This window comes from Aotus nancymaae, unplaced genomic scaffold, assembly GCF_030222135.1.
Source record: "Aotus nancymaae isolate 86718 unplaced genomic scaffold, 86718_ANA_hifiasm-v0.15.2.pri h1tg000138l, whole genome shotgun sequence".
Classification (NCBI taxonomy): domain Eukaryota; kingdom Metazoa; phylum Chordata; class Mammalia; order Primates; family Aotidae; genus Aotus; species Aotus nancymaae.
Window position 1 is genome coordinate 3,305,390 of NW_026988553.1, and position 27,237 is coordinate 3,332,626.

Here is a 27,237-nt window from a genome sequence, read left to right on the forward strand (position 1 = left end):
GTCTTGTTGATCTGTCTAATATTGACAGTGGAGTCTATGTCTCTTCATAGGTCATTAAGAACTTGCCTTATGTATCTGAGTGCTCCTGTATTGGGTCCATATATATTTAGGATCGTTAGCTCTTCTTGTTGCATTGATCCTTTTACCATTATGTAATGTCCTTCTTTGTCTCTTTTGATCTTTGTTGCTTTAAAGTCTATTTTATCAGAGATGAGAATTGCAACTCCCGCTTTTTTTGCTCTCCATTTGCTTGGTAAATCTTCCTCCATCCCTTTATTTTCAGCCTAAGTGTGTCCTTGCACGTGAGATGGGTTTCCTAGATACAGCACATCGATGGGTTTTGACTTTTTATCCAATTTGCCAGTCTGTGTCTTTTGATTGAGGCATTTCGTCCATTTACATTTAAGGTTAATAGTGTTATGTGTTGATTTGATCCTGCCATTTTGATGCTAGCTGGTTGTTTTGACCGTTAATTGACACAGTTTCTTCACTGTGTCTATGGTCTTTAACATTTGGTATATTTTTGGAGTGGCTGGTACTGGTTGTTCCTTTGTATGTTTAGTGGTTCTTTCAGGAGCTCTTGTAAGGCAGGCCTGGTAGTGGCGAACTCTCTCAGCAATTGCTTGTCCATAAAGGATTTTATTTCCCCTTCACTTATGAAGCTTAGTATGGCCTCAGTAATGGCGGACTGCCTTGGTAATGGCGGACCACCTCGGTAATGGCGGACCACCTCGGTAATGGTGTACTGCCTCGGTAATGGTGGACTGCCTTGGTAATGGCTGACACCCTTCCCCCCACCGTGTTGGACTGTCCGGGGTCCAGCTGCACTTGCTGTGAAACTCTCAATCCAGAGCATTTCAGATTGCTGGTCTTTGTTGGCGTGGGATCCGCTGAGCCAGATCACCTGGCTGCCTGTTTCAGCCCCCTTTTTTTCAGTTGAATGGTCAGCTCTGTCTCCCAGACATTCCAGGCACCCATTGAAACGGCCACCCAGATTTGTGTGAGTTTTTGTGTGGAGACCCGCTGCACCAGCGCAAGCAGCCATGCTGGAAACTCATGACACTTTTCAGCCCGGGAATCTCCTGGTCTGTAGGCAGTAACAACTCATTTGGAAATGCAGTGATCACTCACCCTCTGCGTTGTTCTCTCTGGGAACTGCACTCCAGAGCTGCTCCTATTCAGCCACCTTGGATCTCCAAATTAAATGGTTTTTAGCAAATGTATGGATTTGTGCAATCATTGCCACAATCCAGAATTAGAATATTTCTATCACCCCAGAAAGATTCTCCATGCTGGGTTGCAGGCAATCCCTGCTTCCACTCCCAGCCCTTGACAATCACTAAAGAGACTTCTGCTGGCCGGGCGCGATGGCTCAAGCCTGTAATCCCAGCACTTTGGGAGGCCAAGGCGGGTGGATCACGAGGTTAAGAGATCGAGACCATCCTGGTCAACACGGTGAAACCTCGTCTCTAGTAAAAATACAAAAAAAATTAGCTGGGCGTGGTGGCGCATGCCGGTAATCCCAGCTACTCCGGAGGCTGAGGCAGGAGAATTGCCTGAACCCAGGAAGTGGAGGTAGCGGTGAGCCGAGATCGTGCCATTGCACTCCAGCCTGGGTAACGAGAGTGAAACTCCGTCTCAAAAAAAAGAGAGACTTCTGCTGTATAAATTGGTCTTTTCTGTATATTTTATATAAGTTAAATCATGCAATATGTAAGTCTTTTTGTCTGACTTCTTTAATTTACAATGTTTTGAATTTCATCTATCTATATCACATATAATGAGTTCTTTTCTTTTAATGGCTGAATAAAATTCCAGTTATATGGATATACCACATTTTATTTATCTATTCACCATTTGGTGAACTTTTGAATGGTTTTCAGTGATCTGCCTATTTATTACTGAGTTGAAAGGGTCCTTTATATATATATTTTGGACACTAGATCCTTATCAGATATAAAATAGGCAAACATTTTTCCCAGTTCCATGCACTGTCTTTTCATCTTCTGGGCGTCCTTTGAAGCACAAAAGTTTTTAAGTATGATGAAGTAAAATTATCTATGTTTACTTTTGTTGCTTCTTGGTTTTGGCGTTATATCCAATAAACCATTGTCTAATTCAAGATCATAAAGATTTATTCCTATATTTTCCTGTAATTTTGTAGTTTTACCTCTTACATTTTATCTCTTATCCATTTTGAGTTAATACTTAAGTGTAGGATTCAGCAAGGTGTCCAGAGCATAACCTAAATAAATCAAAGGTGAGGTAGATCTATATATGTTGATATGAAGTGATATCCAAAATATACTGGTTTTTTTTTTTTTTTTTTGAGACAGAGTCTTGCTCTGTCACCCAGGGTGGAGTGCAGTGGTGGGATCTCAGCTCACTGCAGCCTCCGCCTCCCGGATTCAAGCGATTCTCCTCCCTCAGCCTCCCAAGTAGCTGGGACTACAGGCATGCACCACCACAGCCAGCCAATTCAAAATATATTGTTACTTTTTGAAAATCAAGGTACAGACCAAATTTACACTGCTCCTGTTTTTGTGTGAAATACACACATGTGGTTGTGCACACACACACACATTTGTACATGTATACACTATTTGTGGAGGGGAATATACAAACCCACAGCAATGACTGTCTGTCACAACTAGCCAGTAAAAGTAACTAAAAATACACAAAAAGTACCCTGTAAACATGTAAAATAACGTCATTATGCATTTTAAAAATTAATGAATAAAAAATAAAATTATACAATCTTCAAGAAATGAAAAAAGAAAAAATAGGTAAACAAAATTTATGAAGAAAAACTGTACAAGAATAGTTAATAAAAATTTTGAAGAAGTACAGTGAAGGAAGATATCATATCAAACATGTCACAAAGTTGCAGTCATTGAAACAGTGTGGTAACAGATCAGTTAAGAATTCAAAAGGCCAGATTTTAGCAATTTAGTATATGATAAAGAAGACATTTTCAAATTAACTGGGAAAAATTCTATTTGAATTATGCACTACATCCAAAAGTAACTTCCATGGCAATTAGATTGCTCACTATAAAAATAAAGCTGTACAAATAAGAGAATATAATATATAATATCTTTGTAATTTCTTGGGGGCGGCAAAGACATTTTCAGGCAGAAAACAGAAGTGAAAAAGATCCAGAGAAACATAATGGTGTGTCAATATCCATAATATATAAAGGCCTTTTACAAATACATAAGCAAAAGATGACTACCCAAATAGAAAACTGGAAAAAAGTTAGTAGCAGGCAATTCACAGAGGGAGTTATATAAACAGCCAACAACCATGAAACAATATACAATTTGACCACTAACCAGGGAAATGCAAATTAAGACAACATATAAATATTTAGCTCATCAAATTGGAAAAATTTCTGAAGGTTTATAATATATGTTGTTGGCAATGGTGTGGGGAAAAGGGCAGTCATATACTTATGGTATGGGATACAAATTGGTATAAAATTGCTGAAAATCAGTTTGGCAGTGTCTAACAAAACTCGACATCTAAAAACCAGTGTCCTTCATGACATTCTTGAGCAGTTGAATGGATGTAACCAATGACCTATCTTCAAATTTCTTGTGAAGAAAATAAACGCTTATCTATTTAAACCACTGTACATTGAGTATTCTGTTACATCATACTCCATGCTCATTCTTAATATCCTAGATTGGGGCAAGCAAGCATATTCTCTTCCTCCTCTGCCTTCTTTCTCCCCTTCCTCCCGCCCTCCGTTCTTTTCTTTGCAATATTTAAAAAATGTGAAATCTCCTCTAAGCTCATGGACTATTCAAAAGCAGGCCACAAGCCAAATCTGGCTTATAGGCCACAGCCTGCTGACTCCGATTCTATATAATTAATAGAAAAAGATCTGGAAGGATATGTATCAAAGTCTATGCAGTATTCCAAAGGAGTGTTGAGTTTAATGAGTGACATTAATTTTTTTTCTACATACTGATATTTTAAAAATATACAATCAGCAATTATCTGTGTAACATTTATAGTTTTTAAAAGATGATGCCCGCTGGAGACAAGGCTGAATTATAAAGTATCTAAGAAACTTAGAACTCTCCAGACTTTTTCTTCTTACCTGACCTCAAATCTTCTCCTCAACTTACCAACAGTGTGTCTCCAACTTCCCCGTAAAGTAACGGTCCCAAGATTCCCGATTCGTACTGAATAGGTTCACGAGTCTTGAAGGTTTCATCTGTGTATGCGACGAATCGAACTTTTTTGTACTTCCTACCAATCCGCTGAGGGCCACTGTTCAAATATTGACTTTTATAACTTCTGAATAAGAGAAAAAGAGATGAGAGGTTGGGAAGAAAAGTTCTAGGCAAAAGCTCAACTCACATCGAACTCTAAAACAGCTTCTATGATCCAATCAAGGCAAGGAGTGAAGAAAATAAACCCTTGATTCCACACCCGTACCTAACCTTACACATGGCTTAAGGACCTGTTGGCTTGAATAACTGGCGAGAGCTGTTTGAGTATGGGGAAGAGAGACCAATAGTGAGAAAGTGTGTACCTGTCATTGGGGGTAAGGACTGAGGGGGCATAATCCCAGTCCTCCTCTTCAGCAGCAATGTAATGTACCCAAGTTTTAGGATGCTTCTTGGCGACTGAGCGCATTTGGATAAAGGAAGCAGAGCTGTCATCATCAAACCTGACCACATCCATTTCAGAATCAGCAAAGTCATTATCGTAGTCTTCCTCTTCTTCGTTGTTTTTCATTCGTCGTTGGGGCTCCTCTGGGCAGCTGTCTACTTTGACATAAGCTTCCATGCCATCTGGAGTCAGAGAAACCAAACGACGTCAGACTTTCTTGCTGTATCAGGCTGTTCTTGCACTGCTATAAAGAAATATCTGAGTCTGGGCAATTTATAAAGAAAAGAGGCTGAATTGGCTCGTGCTTCTGCATGCTATACGGGAAGCATGGCGCTGACGTCTGTTTGGCTTCGGGGAGGTCTCAGGAAGCTTACAGTCACGGGGGTGGGTGAACGGGGAGGAGGCACATCACATGGTGAAAGCAGGAGCAGGAGAGAGAGTGTGGGGGTGCCACTTCATCTGTGTATTTATTTCTCTGGTCTTTGCACTCACCATTTCCCTTCGCCTTGACTCTTCTCTATATATGTTTCACTTCCTTTTCAAAAGTCATTCATGTGCTGTTATAATATGTATTACTATTACTATTTCCCTTCTGGAACTGGCTTTGAGCCTATCATTCCTCCCACCCAAATTATAACCAAAGAGACTTGAAGAACTGCATATTTTTAGCATTTCAAAGCCTAGACCAGTCTACCTAATAACAGCTTATTGAGAAAAATGATACTATAGATGTAAACCTTAAGACATGTTCCAAGTTCATAAAACCATGAAAAGATACAACTGAAAATCCAGGAGATATGTATTGTAAGAGCATGTCTGCCTGTGACTAGTTGTAAACCCCTATGGCAACTCTGTTCAACATTTTCAGTCTCATCTTTATGCTTTGTAAAATGCATAATAATAATTCCTGCCCTATTTATACCACAGGGCAATTTTCAAGATCAAATACTTCTAAGAAGGGAGGCCCGTTTAATTGATGCTGAGGAACGGGAAGATAAAGCATTTTTTTTTCATGAAAAATAAAGATTAAAGTCGTGGATAGAATCTGTCAAAAGAAAAAAAAAAACAAAACGAAAAATAAACTCTTAAACTGAGTTGGGCTCCAACTGGACAGTAACTGATTGACAATGATCATATACAAGTAAGTGACCTGTTCCTCCGCGCCTGCAAGGATTTTGTTTGTATCAACTTCCTGTCAACCTTTCCATATGACACTCTTTGTCCAGTGATGTCCTGTCAAAATTCCATAAATATTACGTAACAGGCGAGGAAAAGAGATTTCTATTCTTAAAATGTCACTACAGAGGAATATAAACAAGGTCACTAACAGGATACAAGGAGGAAAATGGTGGATACATGGCAAGGATAAATCTCTTTTCTTTTTTATTTATTTATTTATTTATTTATTTTTATTGCATTTTAGGTTTTGGGGTACATGTGAAAAACATGCAAGGTTGTTGCATAGGTGCATACGTGGCAGTGTGATTTGCTGCCTTCCTCCCCTTCACCCATATGTGGCATTTCTCCCCATGCTATCTCTCCCCAACTCCGCACCCCCCGCTGTCCCCTCCCCTATTTCCCCCCTACACACCCCAGTGTGTGATGCTCCCCTCCCTGTGTCCATGTGTTCTCATTGTTCAACACCCGTCTATCAGTGAGAACATGTGGTGTTTGATTTTGTGTTCTTGTGTCAGTTTGCTGAGAATGATGGTTTCCAGGTTCTTCATCCATGTCCCTACAAAGGATGCGAACTCATCGTTTTTGATGGCTGCATAATATTCCATGGTGTATATGTGCCACATTTTCCCTGTCCAGTCTATCACCGATGGGCATTTGGGTTGGTTCCAGGTCTTTGCTATTGTAAACTGTGCTGCAATGAACATTCGTGTGCATGTGTCTTATAGTAAAATAGTGGATACATGGCAAGATTAAATCTCTTTTCTAAGTCAACCAAGAAAACAGGAGGTTAACATGAGAATAATAGGAAGAAAGAAATGCTACTAAATATAAAAGATTAGGCCTCTCCGACATTTTTCTCCAGCAGCTCTGGCTATGATCTGAATGTGTGTCCCCTCTAAAAAGTCATATTGAAATTTAATTTTCATCATGATGGTATTGAGAGGAGAATATTTAAAAGGTGTTTAGGTCACAAGGGCCCCACTACTGCCGTTACGTGGGGAAAGGGTTCATGGAGGTGGGTTCGCTATCACAGGAGTGAGCTCACCCTCCTTTTGCTCTCTCTCTCTCAGTGTGATGCCTTCCACCATGTTAAGATGCTGGCAACTTGATATTGGACCTCCCATAAATTAACCAGTCCGTGGTATTGTGTTACTGCAGCACAAACCGAGTAAGAGCCTTCAATGATCACAAAAGGCGTAGAGAAAGAGGGTTATTAGGTCGATCTGAGATTAAGAGTTAGCAGAATAAATACACAAGTAGGAAAATGGGGGTCAAATGATGGTACAATATGAATTTGAAAAACTGGTAGTTACAAATAAAGTCACATTCACAATAATTTGAAACTGTACTCAAGCCTATAATCCCAGCACTTTGGGAGGCCGAGGCGGGTGGATCACGAGGTCAAGAGATCGAGGCCATCCCGGTCAACACGGTGAAACCCCGTCTCTACTAAAAATACAAAACATTAGCTGGACATGGTGGCACGTGCCTGTAATCCCAGCCGCTCAGGAGGCTGAGGCAGGAGAATTGCCTGAAACCAGGAGGCGGAGGTTGCAGTGAGCCGAGATCGCGCCATTGCACTCCAGCCTGGGTAACAAGAGCGAAACTCCGTCTCAAAAAAAAAAAAAAAAGAGTTAGCAGAATAAATACACAAGTAGGAAAATGGGGGTCAAATGATGGTACAATATGAATTTGCAAAACTGGTAGTTACAAATAAAGTCACATTCACAATAATTTGAAACTGTAGTTACCATCATCCCAATGTGCTTACACAGAACCTTTGACCCTTTGCAAAGTTCCCATCAAATAGTCCTTGAAAACCTCATGTGCTGCTTCAATGCCATGCTACTTCTCCTTAAAGCACTAAACATAGAAAGGAACAACCAGTACCACCCACTCCAAAAATGTACCGAGTGTTAAAGACCAGAGACACAATGAAGAAACTGTGTCAGTTAACGGTGAAAACAACGAGCTGTGTCTCATCTACAGCCAGGTACCTACAGAGTGCCCCCACACCTCTTCTTCCCACCTCAATCATCCCTAAGCCGTCTTTTCTCCGTCTATCACAGACATTTAACTAAAAATCCATGAGTCCTACTAATACTCAAGCCCTTTTATAGTCAAGGTAAAAACTTCACACCGGAAGCTAGAAATTAGGGGATCTTTTGGCATTTGGGTTGGTTCCAGGTCTTTGCTATCGTAAACTGTGCTGCAATGAACATTCGTGTGCATGTGTCCTTGGAGATTGCATGGGGAGAAATGCCAGATATGGGTGAAGGGGAGGAAGGCAGCAAATCACACTGCCACGTATGCGCCTATGCAACAACCTTGCATGTTTTTCACATGTACCCCAAAACCTAAAATGCAATAAAAAAAATTCCTTCATGTTAATAATCTTCATCTCAGAGGCTGCATCTAGGGAACAAAGCCTGTAACGTTAATTAATATTTAAACATACTCTAATGTCATCTACGTCTAAACGTTTCCAAGGCACTAGTTTTTGATGGCTGCATAATATTCCATGGTGTATATGTGCCACATTTTCCCTGTCCAGTCTATCATCGATGGGCAATTGCGTTGGTTCCAGGTCTTTGCTATCGTAAACTGTGCTGCAATGAACATTCGTGTGCATGTGTCCTTGGAGATTGCATGGGGAGAAATGCCAGATATGGGTGAAGGGGAGGAAGGCAGCAAATCACACTGCCACGTATGCGCCTATGCAACAACCTTGCATGTTTTTCACATGTACCCCAAAACCTAAAATGCAATAAAAAAAATTCCTTCATGTTAATAATCTTCATCTCAGAGGCTGCATCTAGGGAACAAAGCCTGTAACGTTAATTAATATTTAAACATACTCTAATGTCATCTACGTCTAAACGTTTCCAAGGCACTAGTTTTTGATGGCTGCATAATATTCCATGGTGTATATGTGCCACATTTTCCCTGTCCAGTCTATCATCGATGGGCAATTGCGTTGGTTCCAGGTCTTTGCTATCGTAAACTGTGCTGCAATGAACATTCGTGTGCATGTGTCCTTGGAGATTGCATGGGGAGAAATGCCAGATATGGGTGAAGGGGAGGAAGGCAGCAAATCACACTGCCACGTATGTGCCTATGCAACAATCTTGCATGTTTTTCACATGTACCCCAAAACCTAAAATGCAATAAAAAAAATTCCTTCATGTTAATAATCTTCATCTCAGAGGCTGCATCTAGGGAACAAAGCCTGTAACGTTAATTAATATTTAAACATACTCTAATGTCATCTACGTCTAAACGTTTCCAAGGCACTAGTTTTTGATGGCTGCATAATATTCCATGGTGTATATGTGCCACATTTTCCCTGTCCAGTCTATCATCGATGGGCAATTGCGTTGGTTCCAGGTCTTTGCTATCGTAAACTGTGCTGCTATGAACATTCGTGTGCATGTGTCCTTGGAGATTGCATGGGGAGAAATGCCACATACAGGTGAAGGGGAGGGAGGCAGCAAATCACACTGCCATGTATGCGCCTATGCAACAACCTTGCATGTTTTTCACATGTACCCCCAAAGCTAAAATGCAATAAAAAAAAATTCCTTCATGTTAATAATCTTCATCTCAGAGGCTGCATCTAGGGAACAAAGCCTGTAACGTTAAATAACATTTAAACATACTCTAATGTCATCTACGTCTAAACATTTCCAAGGCACTAGTTTTTGATGGCTGCATAATATTCCATGGTGTATATGTGCCACATTTTCCCGGTCCAGTCTATCATTGAAGGGCATTTAGGTTGGTTCCAGGTCTTTGCTATCGTAAACTGTGCTGCAATGAACATTCGTGTGCATGTGTCCTTGGAGATTGCATGGGGAGAAATGCCAGATATGGGTGAAGGGGAGGAAGGCAGCAAATCACACTGCCACGTATGCACCTATGCAACCATCTTGCATGTTTTTCACATGTACCCCAAAACCTAAAATGCAATAAAAAGAAAAAAAAGAAAGAAATCAGGGGATCTTGGTTAAAGTCTAACATAGTAACTCTGTAATGTCCTCTTCAGGAACAGACTATATTCCTGTACATTGTCTAGGAAATTCTATTAAAAGTAGAACTGGATATTCATCATACTCATTTTAAAGATCCAAGATATTACCGTGTTGGTGGGAAGAAATATGACAAAATAGTAGATACTGCCCAAGGTCCATCAAGACTGTCTGAGCAGTGAGGAAGGTGATCGGTGAGATTTCCAGGGAGGCCTGGCGATGGTTCCTCACAAGAAATGTGTGACCTTCGAGGAATATGGAGTGTACTTCAGGAGTGGTGCCCATTCCAATCACATGCCAATACACTGATTTCCTGTGGCATCCAATCAGACCTGTAAAGTAGGAATAAGACATTGATTTGTCCGTTGTGCCTTAGAAAGTGTGTTATTACGTTTATTTGACGACAGCCTGTCACTCCACTCTACGTGAGAACACGAACTTGCATGTTTTCAGGATTAATTAACTTTTCAATTCTAAAATGATGCATGTTTATTATCAAATTTTTGGAAAATACAGAAAAGAATTAAGGAGAGGACATCCTTCTCATACTTCATTATTCTCTGGGGTTGCTGAATCTTCCAAATTTCTCTTTTATGCAGTCACTGGTTCTACAATAGCACACATTCAGTGGCTATTAAGGCCCTCTATATCTGAAAATCTCTCTTTTCTTCCCCCAAAGTTGATGCATGGTTTGACTAAAAATTCTAGGTTCAAAATAATTTTTCCCTTAGATCTTTCACAATATTGCTCCATTGTATTGTCAATCTAATTCCCATTTTTTTCTATGTGACCTGTTTCTCCCAGAAGAACTTTCAAGTGTCTTCTCTTTGTGCTCTAAAATGCCACAATGATAATTTTGTGTGGGGGGTCTTTTTATTTATCCTAACGGGCAATTTTATTTTTTTAACCTTATTACTTTTGATTGACACGTAAATAATTGTATATATTTATGGGTACAATGTGATGTTTCGATACATGTATACATGGTGTAATTACTCGAATCAGGGTAATCATCACATCCATCACCTTAAATGTTTGTCATTTGTTTGTTGTGAGAACATTCAGAATCCTCTCTTCTACTTGAAATATAGAATATATTATTGTTGTCTATTGCACAGAACTTATTCCTTCTATCTGCCTGTAACATTGTATCCATTCACTAACCTGTCTGCATCTCCCACTTCCCCGTAATCTCCCTAGAATCACCAGTGTCAACTACTATGAGACCAACTTTTAAAGACTGTACATGGGAGTGAGATCATGCAACATTTGTCTGTCTTTGCCTGGCTTATTTCACTTAACATAATGTCCCCCAGCCTCATCCACGTTGTTGCAAATGACAGGATTTCATCTTTTTTAACTGGATGAATAGTATTCCATTGTGCATATATATGGCACATTTTCTGTATCCATTCATCCACTGATGAACATTTAAGTTGATTTTACCTCTTGACGATTGTGAATAATTTTTGAGGCATGTCTATACTATTATCTCTAATGGTGTAACTTGTGGGGATCACTCCAGCGTTGAGACCCCTAAGTGACTCCGCCATAATGGAGTTTGAGCCCAGACACGTTTCTCCCCCCTGGAAGCAGTCGAGCTGAGGGAAAGAAGGAACTGGAGGGAGTTTGATGTTGCAGAAATTTATCTCTGGCTCACTGACCTATTATTATGGCTGGGTGAAGGCTGTGTGGTTTTATTAGACATTGCGTTTCTTGAAGTTTTTGTACTGGGCTAGTTTTATCACTTTGTTTACCAAGTATTCACCGAAGCTTGTCACTATTCGCACGTCATTTGAAATTGTCCTCAAGATTTATCGCTTGCTTTGACAGTTGTAAAATGTTATCTTATTCCTGTAAGTAGAAAAAGTCATCTGTTTGTTTTATGATTTTTTGGATCAATCTCTACGTGTTAGTTTTATCTTGATACCCAGGCTTGCAATGTTCTGTTCCCCTTTTCTGTAATGATTTGACGTCAGCCATTGCGGACTGAAGAGTATATAATGAGACCCTGTGCACGAAATAAACTGCTGACTGAGGTAGCCCCTCGTCAGTCCTCCAGACCCATCCGTCTATCATTCTTTTCTTCCGCGCACTCTCCCCTCCAGGTATTGGGACCCTTTTGCAGGTCAAGAGACCCAGGCAGACGTGCCATTCTCAGAGACCCCAACAGTAACTAATTTACATTTCCACCAACGGTGTATAGGAGTTTCTCTTTCTCCACAGCCTGGCTAGCATTCTAACAGGGGTAAGTGGTATCTCATTGTGGTTTTGATTTTAATTTTCCTGATGATTAGGGATGTCGAACATTTTTCATATACCCGTTGGCCATTTGTCTGTCTTCTTTGGAGAAACGTCTATTCAGGTCTTTTGCTAATTTTTAATAGGATTATTTGAATTTTTGCTATTGAGTTGTTTGATTGCCTTATATATTCCAGATATCAATCCCTTTTCTTGAGACAGAGTCTCGTTCTTTTGCCCAGGCTGGAATGCAATGGCGTGATCTAGGCTCACTGCAACCTCTGCCTCCTGGGTTCAAGTGATTCTCCTGCCTCAGCCTCCTGAGTTGCTGGGACTATAGGCCTGCCACCACACCTAGCTAAGTTTGTATTTTTAGTAGAAATGGGGTTTCACCATGTTGGCCAGGTTGGTCTCAAACTACTGACCTCAAGTGATCTGCCCGCCTCGGCCTCCCAAAGTGCTGGGGTTCCAAGCATGAGCCACCAAGCCCGGCCAAACAGGGACAGTTTGCCTTCCCTCTCTCCAATTTGGATCCCGTTTTTTCTGTCTTACCTAATTGCTCTGGCTAGGACTTCCAGTACTGTGTTGAATAGAAGGGGTGAGAGTGGATATCCTCGTCTTATTCCAGTTCTTAAAGGAAAAGCTTTCAACTTTTCCCTACTCAGTATCATCTTGTTTGCAGGTTTATCACATAAGGCCTATGCTACGTTGAGGTGTGTTCCTTCTATACTAAGTTTGTTGAGAGTTTTTATCTTGAAGGGATGTTGAATTTTATCACATGCTTTTAATGTGTCTATTTAAATGATCATATAACTTTTGCCCTTCATTCTGTTAAGCTGGTGTATCACATTCGTAATTTGCATATGTTAAACCATCCTTGCATCATTGGGATAAATCCCATCTGATCGTGGTAAATGAAAGATAATGAAGGCCTCCTAGAATAATTTTGGAAGAGTTTCTTCCTTTTAAATTCTTGGAATAGTCTGTGAAGAATTGTTATTAGTTCTTTAAATGTTTGGTAGAATTCAGCAGTGAGGCCACCACGTCCTGCTAGGCTTTTCAATTTGTCGGCATGTAATTGTTTGCAATAGTTTCTTACAATTTTTTGTATTTCTGTGTTATCAGTTGTGCTGTCTCCTTTCTCTCCTCTGATTTATTTCTGTCTTTCCTCTTTATTATCGCTTAGTCTGGCCAAAAGTTTATTGACTTTGTTTATCTTTTCATCAGTATTTTGATTATTTGTGCTCTGATCTGTATCCATTTGTTTCTTCTAATAATTTGAGGTTTAGTTAGTTTCATGAGATGCAACATTATGTTGTTTATTTGAGATCTTTCTTTTTTGACGTAGGCATTTATTGCTACAAACTTTTCTTTGAGGACTATCTTTGCTGTATCCCATAAGTTTTGGTATGTTATGTTTTCATTTTCATTTGCCTCAAGAAATTTTTTAATTTCTCTTGTGGTATAATTTATTTTATCAACATTGCCCATAATTGACATATGTAAATGTACATTTTTCTTTTTTTTGTTTTCTTTTTCAGTTCTTTTATTTTTTATTATTAATATTTTTTGTGGGGGGAGAAAGAAAGAAAGAAAAAAAAGAATGAAGAAGAGGAAGAGAAAGGAAGAGAGAGAGAGAGAATGGGAGTATTGCTTTCTTGCCCAGGCTAGAATGCAGTTTAGTAATGGGTATTGAAAACCTCTTTTATACCAATAATTATACTTAATGATGTAGACAGGAAGGAATAAGGGAAGAAAATAACAAACAAGCAGCCAACCAATATTTCATTTAAACCTATGAAATGCTATGCGATTACTGAGGAGTGATTTACTTCCAATTATGTAGTCGCTTTTGGAATAGGTGTGAGGTGGTAATGTATGTTTTGTGTATTTGAAGTGGAGAGTTCTGTAAATGTTTATTAAGTTTACTTGTTCCGGGTCTGAGTTCAAGTCCTGAATGTCCTTGTTAATTTTCTGTCTGGTTGATCTATAGAATCGTTAGCTCTTCTTGTTACATTGATCCCTTTGCCATTATGTAATGTCCTTCTTTGCCTCTTTTGATCTTTGTTGCTTTAAAGTCTACTTTATCAGAGGCGAGAATTGCATCTCCTGCTTTTTGTTTATTTGTTTATTTTTACTCTCTGTTTGGTTGGTAAATCTTCCTCCTTCTCTTTGAGTCTTTGTGTATCGTTGCATGTGAGATGGGTCTGGATGCAGCATACCGATGGGTTTTGGCTTTTTATCCAATTAGAATATATATAAGTTTAATACTGGCATTTGGTGCTAGCTGGCTGTTTTGCCCATTAGTTAGTGTAAATTGATTCCATTATTGCCTTTGTGGTCTAAGGTACGATCTCCTGGAGAATGTTCCATGTGCAGTTGAGAAGACTGGGAATCGTGTACCCGTTGGATGGAATGTTTTGTGAATATCTGTTTGCTCCAGTTGGTCTACAGTGCAGTTTAAATCCAATGTTTCTTTGTTGATATTTTGTCTGGATGATCTGCCCCTCGGTGAAAGTGGGGTGTTAAAGTCTTCTACTATTATTTCATTGCGTATTCATTTCCCTTTTGGTCTATTAATGATTGCTTTATATTAGGGTGGTGCAAAAGGAATTGCAGTTTCTGCCATTACTTTTAATGAGACTGAAAAAAATGACTATTATATAAGGACCTTGTTTGTCTTTTTTTTTTTTTTCCTTTTTGAGACACAATCTTGCTCTGTCACCCAGGCTGGAGTGTTGTGGTGCACTTTTGAACTAATGCAACCTCTGCCACCCGAGTTCAAACAATTCTCCTGCCTCAGCCTCCCGAGTAGCTGGGATTGCAGGTGCCTGCCACCACACCTGGGTAATTTTTATATTTTTAGTAGAGACGGGGTTTCACCATGTTGGCCAGGCTGGTCTCAAACTCCTGACTTCAGGTGATCCAGCCACCTCGGCCTCCAAAAGTGCTGGGATTAGAGGCATGAGCCACTGAGCCCAAATGTTTGTCTCTTTATGGTTTTTGCTCAGTCTACATGTGTCCTTACAGGTAAAGTCCTTGTCGTAGGCAGTATGTGGTTAGATTTCTGTTTTTTTTTTTTTTTTTTTTTTTTTTTTCCAATCCATTCAGCCATTCTCCATCTTTTAGTTGGAGAATTTAGGCCATTTGTATTCAAGGTGATAATTGATAGGTAAGAACTTGGTGGTGCCGTATTTTTACTTGCTTTCTGGTTGTTTTGTAGATTCTTTGTTTCTTCCTCTCTTACTCTCTTCCTTTGTGGTTAAGTGATTTTTTCAATCAGGATGTTTTATTTACTTGCTTTTTATTTTTACTGTAGCTGTTATAAAGATTTTTGCTTTGTAGTTACCATGAGGCTTACACAGAATAGGTTATAGTTATAACAAGTGATTTTTAACTGATAACAACTTGATACGGATTGCAAATTTTTTTTTAAAATCTACTCCCAAATTTTGTGTTTTTGATGTTATCATTTACATCTTTTTATATTGCTTATTCTTTAACAGGTTATGGTGATTGGTTTTATTTGTTGCGTCTTTCAATCTTCCTACTAAGGATATAAGTGATTTATGTTCTACAATCGCCATGTTAGAGAATTCTGAATTTGTCGGGATTCTTAAGTTTTACCTGTGCGTTTTAGACCTTCAGATGTTTTCATGTTACACATTAGGGTCTTTTTCTTTCAGTTTGAAAACCTGCCTTTAGCGTTTCCTGTAAAGCAGATCAGGTTACAATGAATTTCCTCAGCCTTTTTTTGGTCTGAAAATGTTTTTATCTTTCATTTATGAAGGATAATTTTGCTGTGTATAGTGTCCTCGGCTGCCAGGTGTTTTTTTTTTTTTTTTTTTTTCTTTTAGCACTTTGACTAGATCATCTCATTCTCTCCTGGCCTGTAAAGTTTCTGCTGAGAAATTCTCTGTTAGTCTGAAAAGGGCTCCTTTATATGTGACTATATGCTTTTCTCTTGCTGTTTTCAAATGATTCTCATTGACTTTTGAGAGTTTGACTACAATGTGCCCTGGAGAAGACCTTTGTGCACTGTATTTATTTGGGTATTTTTGAGCCTTCTTTATCTGGATGTCTAAATCTCTTGGTAGACTTGGAAATTTTTCATCTAATAGTTCATTAAATAGGGTTTCTAACCTCTTCACTTTCTCTTTGCCTTGTGGGACACCGAAGGTTGAAATAGTTGGTGACTTCATAGTGCCTAATATGTCATGAAATCTTGGCTCATTCTTTTCTCTTTATTTTTGTCTGATTGGGTTATTTCAAAAGATCTGCATTTCAGTTCTGATATTCTTCTGCTTGAATCAGTCTATTGTTGAACCTTTCAAATGTATTTTGCATTTCATTCAATGAATTCTTTGGTTCCAGAGATTTTGTTTGGTTCTTTTTTGGATATCTATCTCTTTGGTAAATTTCTGTTTCATATCCTCGATTGTTTCTCTGTGTTCTTTGTATTTTTTTTCAGAAGTCTCTTCTATCTCACTGACTTTCTTTAGTATCAAAATTTGGAATGATTTTTTCCAGAATTTCATGAATTTTTAAAGAGATTTTGGCCAGTTTACTTAAAAACCAGAGGTCACATATACTGTTTTGCTTATAAACTATAATTTTATTTTTTAAATTTTCTTGGGTACATGCTAGATGTGTATATTTATGGGAAACGAGATGTTTTGATACAGGTTTATGATGTGAAATGAACACATTATGGAGAATGAGGTATCTATAACCCTCAAGCACTTATCCTTTGAGTTACAACCCACTTATATTGTAAGTTATTTTAAAATGTACAATTAAGTTATTGTTAACTATAGTCACCCTGTTGTGCTATCAGATAGCAGGTCTTTTTCATTCTTCGTACTATTTCTTTGTACCCATCTCACATTTTTCTATTTGGAGATATTGCTACAGAATTACTCCTTTGGAGTGTCATATTTCCTTAATTTCAAGTGGTGTAATAATCACTTCTTCCAATTTTTTAAAGTTGCTTTTGTAGTAAAGAAGTTTTTCCTGGGCCGGGCGCGGTGGCTCACGCCTGTAATCCCAGCACTTTGGGAGGCCGAGGCGGGTGGATCACCTGAGGTCAAGAGATCGAGACCATCCCGGTCAACATGGTGAAACCCCGTCTCTACTTAAAATACAAAAAATTAGCCCGGCGTGGTGGCACATGCCTGTAATCCCAGCTACTCGGGAGGCTGATGCAGGAGAATTGCCTGAACCCAGGAGGCGGAGGTTGACGTGAGTGGAGATCGCGCCATTGCACTCCAGCCTGGGTAACGAGAGCGAAACTCCGTCTCAAAAAAAATAAAAAAGAAAGAAAGAAATTTTTCCTGAAGATGTATCTATGGTGTTGCTTGAGTAGAGCACTTTGGTTTTGATTCTGGGTGAACATACTACTCTCTGTATAAGACTCTAAATAGCATCAGTGATATCTGTGATTTTCTCAATGGCTTAGGGTAGGGTTATTAGTGGAGGCAGTGGTGAAATTTTACTGAGAACTGGGATGCAAGTAGGCCTGTCTTCAAGCCCCAGTGGTGGCAGCAGTGAGGCGAGCGTGCTTGTCTTTGGGGTACCACGGTGGCATATGATTGCACTGGTGTTAGATCCAGGCAGGTTCATTTGTGAGATTCTAAGTGGTTTACTTGAGTGCCAGAAATGGTATTGATGGATCAGGTGGGTGGGTGGGTTTTTAAGTTCCTGGGAAGCAGAAGTGGCATGGTTGATGGCAATAGTCGTCATGAGACGACCTTCTGAATCTCAAGTGGTCTGCGCTGGTGTGAGTGGTGGCTGCTATGGATTGCATGGGCCAGTCCCCAGAACCTCAAGTGGTGCATGCAGTGAGTGCTAACTGTGGCAGTAGGGGCAGGTTGAGTGGGCCTGACCTCAGATCCCAGGAGGCGCCGCCAGTGGTGGACAGGGCTGAGGGATCCCCAGGCCCCTGGATGGTATGCTTGGGTACTGGGGGCAGGTACAGCTGGGCCAGGTGAACCCGCCCTCAGGCTCCTTGGTGGTGTATGAGGTGCCAGTTGTGCTACGCAGGGGTGGGGTGATACCCAGGTCACTAGCGAAATGCTCAGGTTGCAGGGTGGCAGCAGGTGCGCTCTGGCCCTGCTCTCGGTGAAGGAGGGGTCGCTTTCTCTGGGAGCGACTGTAGACGCGCAGCTTGGGAGGACACGCTTCGCTGGGGTTTTGGCCCCACAGTAGCCTGCAGCAGCAGTGGCTGTAGGTAGTGTGATTTGTTCTTGGAGCATATGAAAATGCATGGGCAACTCCCTACGTTCGTCTCCGCACCATGAAAGAACAAGGCTCTCCTGTGGCTAGGATTGCAAGAGTCCTTGGTGGAAGTCAGGAACTCCAGGGTCTCTTTCTTACTGTTTTCCCATATTACAAAGCTGTTCCAGACTCCCAGCCAATCCCACGCAAACGGGGCTGATTTCTCTGTCCTCCCTTCCTTTCACTGCTTCTTGACACCTCTCTGTTGAATTCTAGTGTTCTCTCTTAGACGACCTATTCAAACTGTAATTATCTACTTGCTATTTTCGTTCCTCTCTATGGAAGAGGCAAGCACCACACGCATCTAGTCAACCATCCTGAAGCCCCGCCTGATTGTGTTTTTGGGTAGCCTGCCTTTGAGCTCACTGATTCTTTCTTCTGCCTGATCAATTCTGTGGCTGTGCCCTGTATTGCAGTTTTCATTTTTTATTATACTTTTCAGTTCCAGGATTTCTCTTTAACGTTTTTTATTCCTTCAATTTCTCTGTTAAATTTCTTTGATAAATGTCTGAATTGTTTCTCTGTATTTTATAAAAGTTTGCTCACCTTTCTTTCTTTTTTTTTTTTTGAGACGGAGTTTCGCTCTCGTTACCCAGGCTGGAGTGCAATGGCGCGATCTCGGCTCACCGCAACCTCCGCCTCCTGGGTTCAGGCAATTCTCCTGCCTCAGCCTCCTGAGTAGCTGGGATTACAGGCACGCGCCACCATGCCCAGCTAATTTTTTTTTATTCTTTTTTTAGTAGAGACGGGGTTTCACCATGTTGACCAGGATGGTCTCGATCTCTTGACCTTGTGATCCACCCACCTCTGAGCTTTCTTAAAATAGCTATTTTGAATTCTTTGTCTACCTGAATGTCTCTAGGATTAGTCCCTGGCACCGTTTTTCGCTCATTTGGTGACACCATCTTTCTTACGCTATTCTTCTTCTTTGTCGATGTGCATTCCTGTGTTAGGTATTTATTCTCATCTTCACAGTCTGGGTTTGTCTCTGACTGCTCCATTTCAGTGAGCTCATTCAGGAATGGAGTGGGGCTGTGTGTGGTGGCTCATGCCTGTAATCTAGCACTTCAGGAGGCTGAGGCTGGACGATGGGCCCAGCCTGGGCAACATAATAATACCCCAATGTATACACACACACACACACACCCCCACACACAAATACAGAAATTTAGCCAGGCATAGTGGCACCCACCTGTCGTCCCACTCTGGAGGCTGAGGTGGGAGGACCATGTTAGCCCAGGAGTTCGAGACTGCAGTGAGTTATGATTGCACCACTGCACTCCAGCCCAGGCAGCAGAGTGAGACCTCATCAAACAGAAAGTGAATGGACTGACTGTTGTATTTCATTTTAACACTAGAGGGGGCCATAAGCCCAGATTAGACGCAAGTCTGATGCTGCATCTCCTACTAATGCAGTGTCCAGCCTGGATGGGCCCATGGGAGCTCCAGAGGGCACCACATGGGACAGCCGGTGAAGCTCTCAAGTCCAGAGGATCTGTGAACCATACTTCAACGGCAGAGTGCCCACAAACAGTCTCTCTGATGTGGCATTTCCTCTGGCAGGGACGTCCCCTTTCTTTGTCCGTAGCTGACTTCTGGTGGTTCAACCCAGTGGATACTCAAAATGCTCCCCATGAGCTGATGCAGGAATGAGTCTCCTGTAGAAGGACCCAGGATGGTGGAGAAGCCAAATGTCTGCCTCCGGCTCACTTTTTTTCCAGTGTAAAAACCGTGGATCCACGGTGACTTTCTACCTGTGGTACTGCAGTCATAAAGAACCAATCCCCTTAACGTCCAACTATGGTTTTATTCCTCTTTGCAGTCCAAAAGGGCTTCACAATCTTGCTCATGGGTTCGGGTTTTCTTAGTTCTTGTTAAGGTAATTTCACACATCAAGTTGTTAACTAGATGTTCCCTTTTTTTTTTTTTTTTTTTTTTTTGAAGCGGAGTTTCGCTCTTGTTACCCAGGCTGGAGTGCAATGGCGCCATCTCGGCTCACCGCAACCTCCGCCTCCTGGGTTCAGGCAATTCTCCTGCCTCAGCCTCCTGAGTAGCTGGGATTACAGGCACGCGCCACCGTGCCCAGCTAATTTTTTGTATTTTTAGTAGAGACGGGGTTTCACCATGTTGACCAGGATGGTCTCGATCTCTCGACCTTGTGATCCACCCGCCTCGGCCTCCCAAAGTGCTGGGATTACAGGTGTGAGCCACCGCGCCCGGCTAATTTTTTGTATTTTTAGTAGACACGAGGTTTCACCATGTTGACCAGGATGGTCTCGATGTCTTGACCTCGTGATCCACCCGCCTCGGCCTCCCAAAGTTCTGGGATGACAGGCGTGAGGCACCGCGCCCGGCCCTATCTCTTTTCATTGTAGGATTATTATCTTCTTTGTGCATCTTTGCATATCTCTTCCATATTTTAGGTTCTTTTTAAATGTCTGCTCAACATTGGCTGCCCACTCACATTTAAGCAAAAGGAAAGAGAAATCTGACTGCGGGCTGTCTGTGCATAGGTAAGCCTTCATTTCCGGGTGACCAAAACAGGAATTGGCCACTATACTTTAAGATCCCCAGAGGCTAGAGATTTTTAAGTATCAGTGGGCTATCCCCTGGGATGCAGAGCTGTCTGTGAACTGAAGTACAGAACTCCGGTGCCGAATCTGGAAGACCCTGAGGATTGTTGAGCAGGTGCGTACATACCTGGAAGAGATCTGTTTACATAACCATTGACTGTGTGCATTTTAGGCCAGGCCCGAGCAGCTGCAGCATCCGCATCCTCTATCAAGGACTTCTTTGTTTCCGTGTGCCAACTTTTCCCTGACGAGAGAGAAGGCAAAGATACAGTCAGCTAAGCATGTGTCTCTTGAATGACCCCCCCGCGTTCTCCTTCCTCCCTCCCTCCCGGTCTGCTCACACCGTAAGCATTTTTGTCACCAAAGTAGGCACCAGGGACTTATCCTCTCAAAGTCAGTGAGAGGGAGGGAGGAGACAATTATCTAAAGGCAGACGTCTCTTGCTCAAACTGATTTTCTCTCCCTCTATTTGACCATGACGATAAGTGGGAATGAATAATAATGGGAGAAGAGAGAATATTGGTTAGCTTGAGGCATAAGGGATCGATTCTGTTTATTAGCTGTCTTATTTAAAAGGAAGCTTATGATAATCATCCCAGGGGCCAGGCACAGTGGGTCACACCTGTAATCCTAGCACTTTGGGAGGCCAAGGCAGGCGGATAGTTTGAGGTCAGAAGTTCGAGACCAGCACAGACAACATGGTGAAACCCCATCTCTACTAAAAATACAAAAATCAGGCAGGCATGGTGGCAGGCACCTGTAATTCCAGCTGCTCAGGAGGCTGAGGCAGATGAACTGCTTGAGCCAAGATTGTGCCACTGCACTCCAGCCTGGGCGATGAAGTGAGACTCCATCACAAAAAAAAAAGAAAAAAGAAAATGGTCCTAGGAAAAAGGCTGTTTGTCAGTCCCTGTCTCTGTTAAAATTGCTTCTCCAAGCTTGTCTTTATGAAACCCCAGGGCCCTGAAAGCTTCCTGAGACCACCTCTGAAACTGACCAGGGCTGAAGCACTAGAAATACTACTGGACAGTGACTCCCTGGAGTTACCCCTTTGTGTGAGCAGAGGTGTCACGCAAGAAAAAGCATTACATATTTGGGTGACGTGGAAGATAAGGCAGGAAACAGAACAGATCAAGGCTGGAAATGTCACCAGGAAATAGATAATGCATTATGCACTTTACCTGGAAAATGAATGATTTTGTTTTGTGGTCTGTTTTGTTTCTTGAGATAGGGTCTGGCTTTATCACCCAGGCAACCTTTACCTCCTCAGCTCAAGTGATCCCGTTACCTCCGCCACCAGGACCGGCTGATTTTTGTCATTTTTTTGTAGAGATGTGGTTTCACCCTGTTGCCCAGGCTCATCTCAAACTCCTGGGCTCAAGCAATCTGTCCGCCTCAGCCTCTCAAAGTGCTGGGATTACAGGCATGAGCCACCGTGCCTGGCAAACTGAAGTATTTTAGAGGCTAGAGTGACAAGATCAGATACTCACTTCAGTAAGTTTCCTTTGGGAGTTATGACACAGATCATGAGGGCCTCAATTAAGAAGATGGCAATGTAAGTCCAGGCGTGGTGGCTCACGCCTGTAATGCCAGCACTTTGGGAAGCCGAGGCGGGTGGATCACGAGGTCAAGAGATCGAGACCATCCCGGTCAACGTGGTGAAACCTCGTCTCTACTAAAAATACAAAAAATTAGCCGGGCGCACTGGCTCACGCCTGTAATCCCAGCACTTTGGGAGGCCGAGGCGGGTGGATCACGAGGTCAAGAGATCGAGACCATCCCGGTCAACATGATGAAACCCCGTCTCTACTAAAAAAAATACAAAAAATTAGCTGGGCGCGGTGGCTCACGCCTGTAATCCCAGCACTTTGGGAGGCCGAGGCGGGTGGATCACAAGGTCAAGAGATCGAGACCATCCTGGTCAACATGGTGAAACCCCTGTCTCTACTAAAAATACAAAAAATTAGCTGGACACGGTGGTGCGTGCCTGTAATCCCAGCACTTTGGGAGGCCGAGGCGGGTGGATCACGAGGTCAAGAGATCGAGACCATCCTGGTCAACACGGTGAAACCCCGTCTCTACTAAAAATACAAAAAATTAGCTGGGCACGGTGGCGCGTGCCTGTAATCCCAGCTACTCCGGAGACTGAGGCAGGAGAATTGCCTGAACCCAGGAGGCGGAGGTTGCGGTGAGCCGAGATGGCGCCATTGCACTCCAGCCTGGGTAACAAGAGCGAGACTCCGTCTCAAAAGAAAAAAAAAAAAAAAGAAGATGGCAATGTGAATGGCTAAGAGGGGCAAGAAGATTATGTTATTGTTACTGATTACATAATGATTACATCAGGAGGAGGAAGAGGTGGCCCGTGCTCTAACTTACTTAAGTGAAATCACTCAGTCCTCACAACGATCCTATGAAAAACGTACTATTATTTTTATTTTAGATTTGAGGAAACTGAGACACAGAGAGGTTAAATAACATGCCAAAGGTTGTCCATTTAATAATAGACAAACATAAGAGAATGTAGAGCCCAGAGTATTTGTTGATGGTCTGAATGAGGGGGACGAGGCCAGTCTGTCACCCAGCTCCTTTAACTTCCTACCTTACAGCTTCCAATGGAAGTGAGCTTACATTTTGTTTTCTTGGAATTCATTTTCAACCCTGAACAGGAATGCAGTTTATGAGCTTTCTATAGTCACCTCCTAATCGTAGCAGAGGATTTCTTTCAGGAATCCAAAATTCAGATTGAGACTCACTGGCCTTCATGAAATACAGCAAAAACCCAAAATTCAGATTGAGACTCACTAACCTTCATCAAATACAGCAAAAAGCAGTACAAATTTGTGCACGGTCTGTGTCCTTTCCTTGGCCAGACTCCCTGAAAAAGAAGTGAGAGCGTTGATCTTCTGTTTTAAAAATTCCACTGTAGGAAACTGTCACTAGGATGAGACATGTCTCCATCACTTACTTGAGAGTCAGAACAAATGTCTCTTGTTAACTTTGCTTTGTGGCTTTGATCTCAGGTCTAAAACACATACAAAATACAAGCCCTCTCACACACACATCACAGAGAAAAATAAAAATTACAGCAACGGTACACATTGATTCTGAAAAAAAAATGTGTATGCAGAGAATTTCTATTGATCTTGTAACTTTTTTCACTTCTGCAACTGTAAATTAAAAGTTTTGAGTAAAATAACAATTGTCCGTATTGAACACCTAGACTCACGATGTTTTTCTCACTGGCCCACAGTGCTTCTATATATACTCACATTTTAAGGCAATACCACGTATAGCAACAGCTGAAGTTTTTAATGGAACAAACTATCATGCTTCACGCTTTAACTGCTGAGCGTGTTGGGTACCTTTCTTTGCATTATATATATTTTATTTTATTTATTTATTTATTTTTTATTGCATTTTAGGTTTGGGGGTACATGTGAAAAACACGCAAGATTGTTGCATAGGTGCACACGTGGCAGTGTGATTTGCTGCCTTCCTCCCCATCACCTATATCTGGCATTTCTCCCCATGCCATCCCTCCTCAACTCCCCACCCCCCGCTGTCCCTCCCCTATTTCCCCCTACAGACCCCAGTGTATAGTGCTCCCCTCCCTGTGTCCATGTGTTCCCCTTGTTCAACACCCGTCTATGAGTGAGAACATGCGATGTTTGATTTTGTGTTCTTGTGTCAGTTTGCTGAGAATGATGGTTTCCAGGTTCTTCATCCATGTCCCTACAAAGGACGTGAACTCATCGTTTTTGATGGCTGCATAATATTCCATGGTGTATATGTGCCACATTTTTCCTGTCCAGTCTATCATCGATGGGCATTTGGGCTGGTTCCAGGTCTTTGCTATTGTAAACTGTGCTGCAATGAACATTCGTGTGCATGTGTCCTTATAGTACAAAGATTTATAATCCTTTGGATATATACCCAGTAATGGGATTGCTGGTCAAATGGAATTTCTATTTCTAGGTCCTTGAGGAATCGCCACACTGTCTTCCACAATGGTTGAACCAATTTACACTCCCACCAACAGTGTAAAAGTGTTCCTATTTCTCCGCATCCTCTCCAGCATCTCTTGTCTCCAGATTTTTTAATATTATATATATTTTAATTTGACTGGGAACTTTTGTTTGCAGGCTTATTTTGAGTAGAAAGATTTTTGTTTATGACATTTTTTATTTCTTTCTCTCTCTTGTACCAAATCATTCTCAGCAAACTGACACAAGAACAGAAAACCAAACACTGCACGTTCCCACTCACAGGCAGGTGTTGAACAATAAGACGAGGACTCAGGGAGGGGAGCATCACACACTGGGGTCAGTTTGGGGAGCTAGGGGAGGGACAGCAGGGGGTGGGGAGGTTGGGGAGGGATAACATGGGAAGAAATGCCAGACATAGGTGACGGGGAGATGGAGGCAGCAAACCACATTGCCTTGTGTGTACCTATGCAACAATCCTGCATGATCTGCACATGTACCCCAGAACCTAAAGTAAAAATAATAATAAAAAAAAAGAAATAAAAATTAGCTTGGACTAAGAAAGCAGCAAAATGTGTTGCTCGATTGAGTTGTTTGTTCTCTGAATTCACAGCCTGTCAGAAATGTTCAAAATAATAGCAGTAAGGATGAAACATCCCATTCTTTCCTGGGTCATCTAAATTACTTTGACACAGAGATCTCATGGTTATTTCTTTACACACAACTCTACTTTGCTTCATTTAAATATCATCTAACCTCCACCCCTCCCCAAAATTATTTACTAAATGAATACAGTATTTCCCTTTGTTTGGGGAGGTGTCCACACTCTCTTCCTGTTATGAGCCAATAAACCTGAGTTTGTTGAACTCTAGTGATCTTTGCTGTCCCTTGTGATCATTGGTTGATTAGGCAAAAGATGTGTTTACTATTGTCTATGTAGCAAATCATACCCTAGAATGGAATTTTGGGGACACTGCAGATTCTCCCACTGAACCAAGAGAAAACTTGGTTCAGTTCCTATTCTAGGACTGGGTTTGCTTTCCCCTCTTCTAGGACCCCGAGTTTGCACAAAGCCATGGCCACAAACAAAGACTAGGGTCCTTCTGGTGGGGAGCACTATTTATTCTTGTCACCCTGGGCCAGATCTCCGTTGGCCTGTGATTTCCACCGCTCTTACTACTCACAGTTCCTGTTCTGCTTTTGGTCCACATGTATTGATGTTCCTTTTCAGCCTGACCATGCCTATTCAATTTTCTGTATTTACGGTCTACCTATCTTTGCTGTTGCTTTTCAGCAGAGGTCAGGGTTGAGGTGGAGGATGGAGAAATGGCTCCGTAGGAAGACCCTGTGCCATCTTTATCAGAAGTACTGGATTAAAAACTTTAGAGACAAGTTTAAAATATATAAAAAGCTGTCTTAAAACATTTTAATTATTTTAATATAAATTTTCTATTATCATATAGCGAAATCAGATTTTCTTTTTCTTTTGGTGTATATGTCCATAACTTTCAACAAAGATATAAGCTCATGAAACCCCACCGTCATCAGGATACAGATCCATTTCAGTATCTCTTTATAGCGTACCTCCAAGTTTATAAGAAACTGCCAGAGTGTTTCTCTGCCAAACATACAAATGGCCATTCTGTTTTCCAGGATGGCTCTACCACTGTGCATTATGAGGCTTTCTGCTGCTCTCATTTCTTGACATCATCCTTGAGAATTTTATGTTATTATTTCAGCTATTCTAATAGATATATCACTGTTGTTTGAATTTGCATTTCCCTAACGGTTAGTGACGTTGAACATCTTTTCATGTTTTCTCCGACACCATTAAGAGTTTAATAAAAAAACAGACTTAGAGTGGGAGAAAATACATAACTGGAAGGTACTCACAACCAGAAGGAATTTCACATTCAGACTTAAGCTCATTATATATGTGTCACTATTCCAGTATCTGAAATCTGAAACATTTTTGGTTCCAAGCACTTCAGTTAAGGAATACTCAATCTGTATTTTGCATGTTTATTGAAGAGACTGTTCCTTCCCCCATCAACTGTTCATAGCCATGTGTACGGATTTATTTCTGTACTTCCACTGATCTCTGTGTGTATCCCCACAACTCTCTTCATATTCACGTTTACATCGTATGTCCTTTTCCATCTTTATGCTTTTTATCCAGTGTGCTCATCTCTGTTTTTGATTGCTGTGTTTAAGCCATTTGCACTTAATATAAGTATTGGTATGTTTAGACTTAAGCCTATAATCTTATTTTTATTTTCCTGGTGCTTCTCTCTGATTTTCATTTCTCTTTACTTGCCTTCTTTTGAGTGA

At 41.3% G+C, this 27,237-nt stretch overlaps 1 protein-coding gene across 4 annotated transcripts in view; it reads right to left on the bottom strand.

Moving 5' to 3' along the window:
* Positions 1-27,237, bottom strand: part of F8 (coagulation factor VIII) — a 134,313-nt gene that overhangs the window by 74,973 nt on the left and 32,103 nt on the right. For all 4 annotated transcript variants that reach the window (XM_064371529.1, XM_064371530.1, XM_064371531.1 and 1 more), the window contains 5 exons: positions 23,730-23,798; positions 21,051-21,167; positions 9,944-10,165; positions 4,547-4,808; positions 4,137-4,308 (listed from right to left, as the gene is read on the bottom strand). In XM_064371529.1, coding sequence (XP_064227599.1) covers positions 4,137-4,308; positions 4,547-4,808; positions 9,944-10,165; positions 21,051-21,167; positions 23,730-23,798 — 842 coding nt within the window. The remainder of the gene's footprint in view (positions 1-4,136; positions 4,309-4,546; positions 4,809-9,943; positions 10,166-21,050; positions 21,168-23,729; positions 23,799-27,237) is intronic.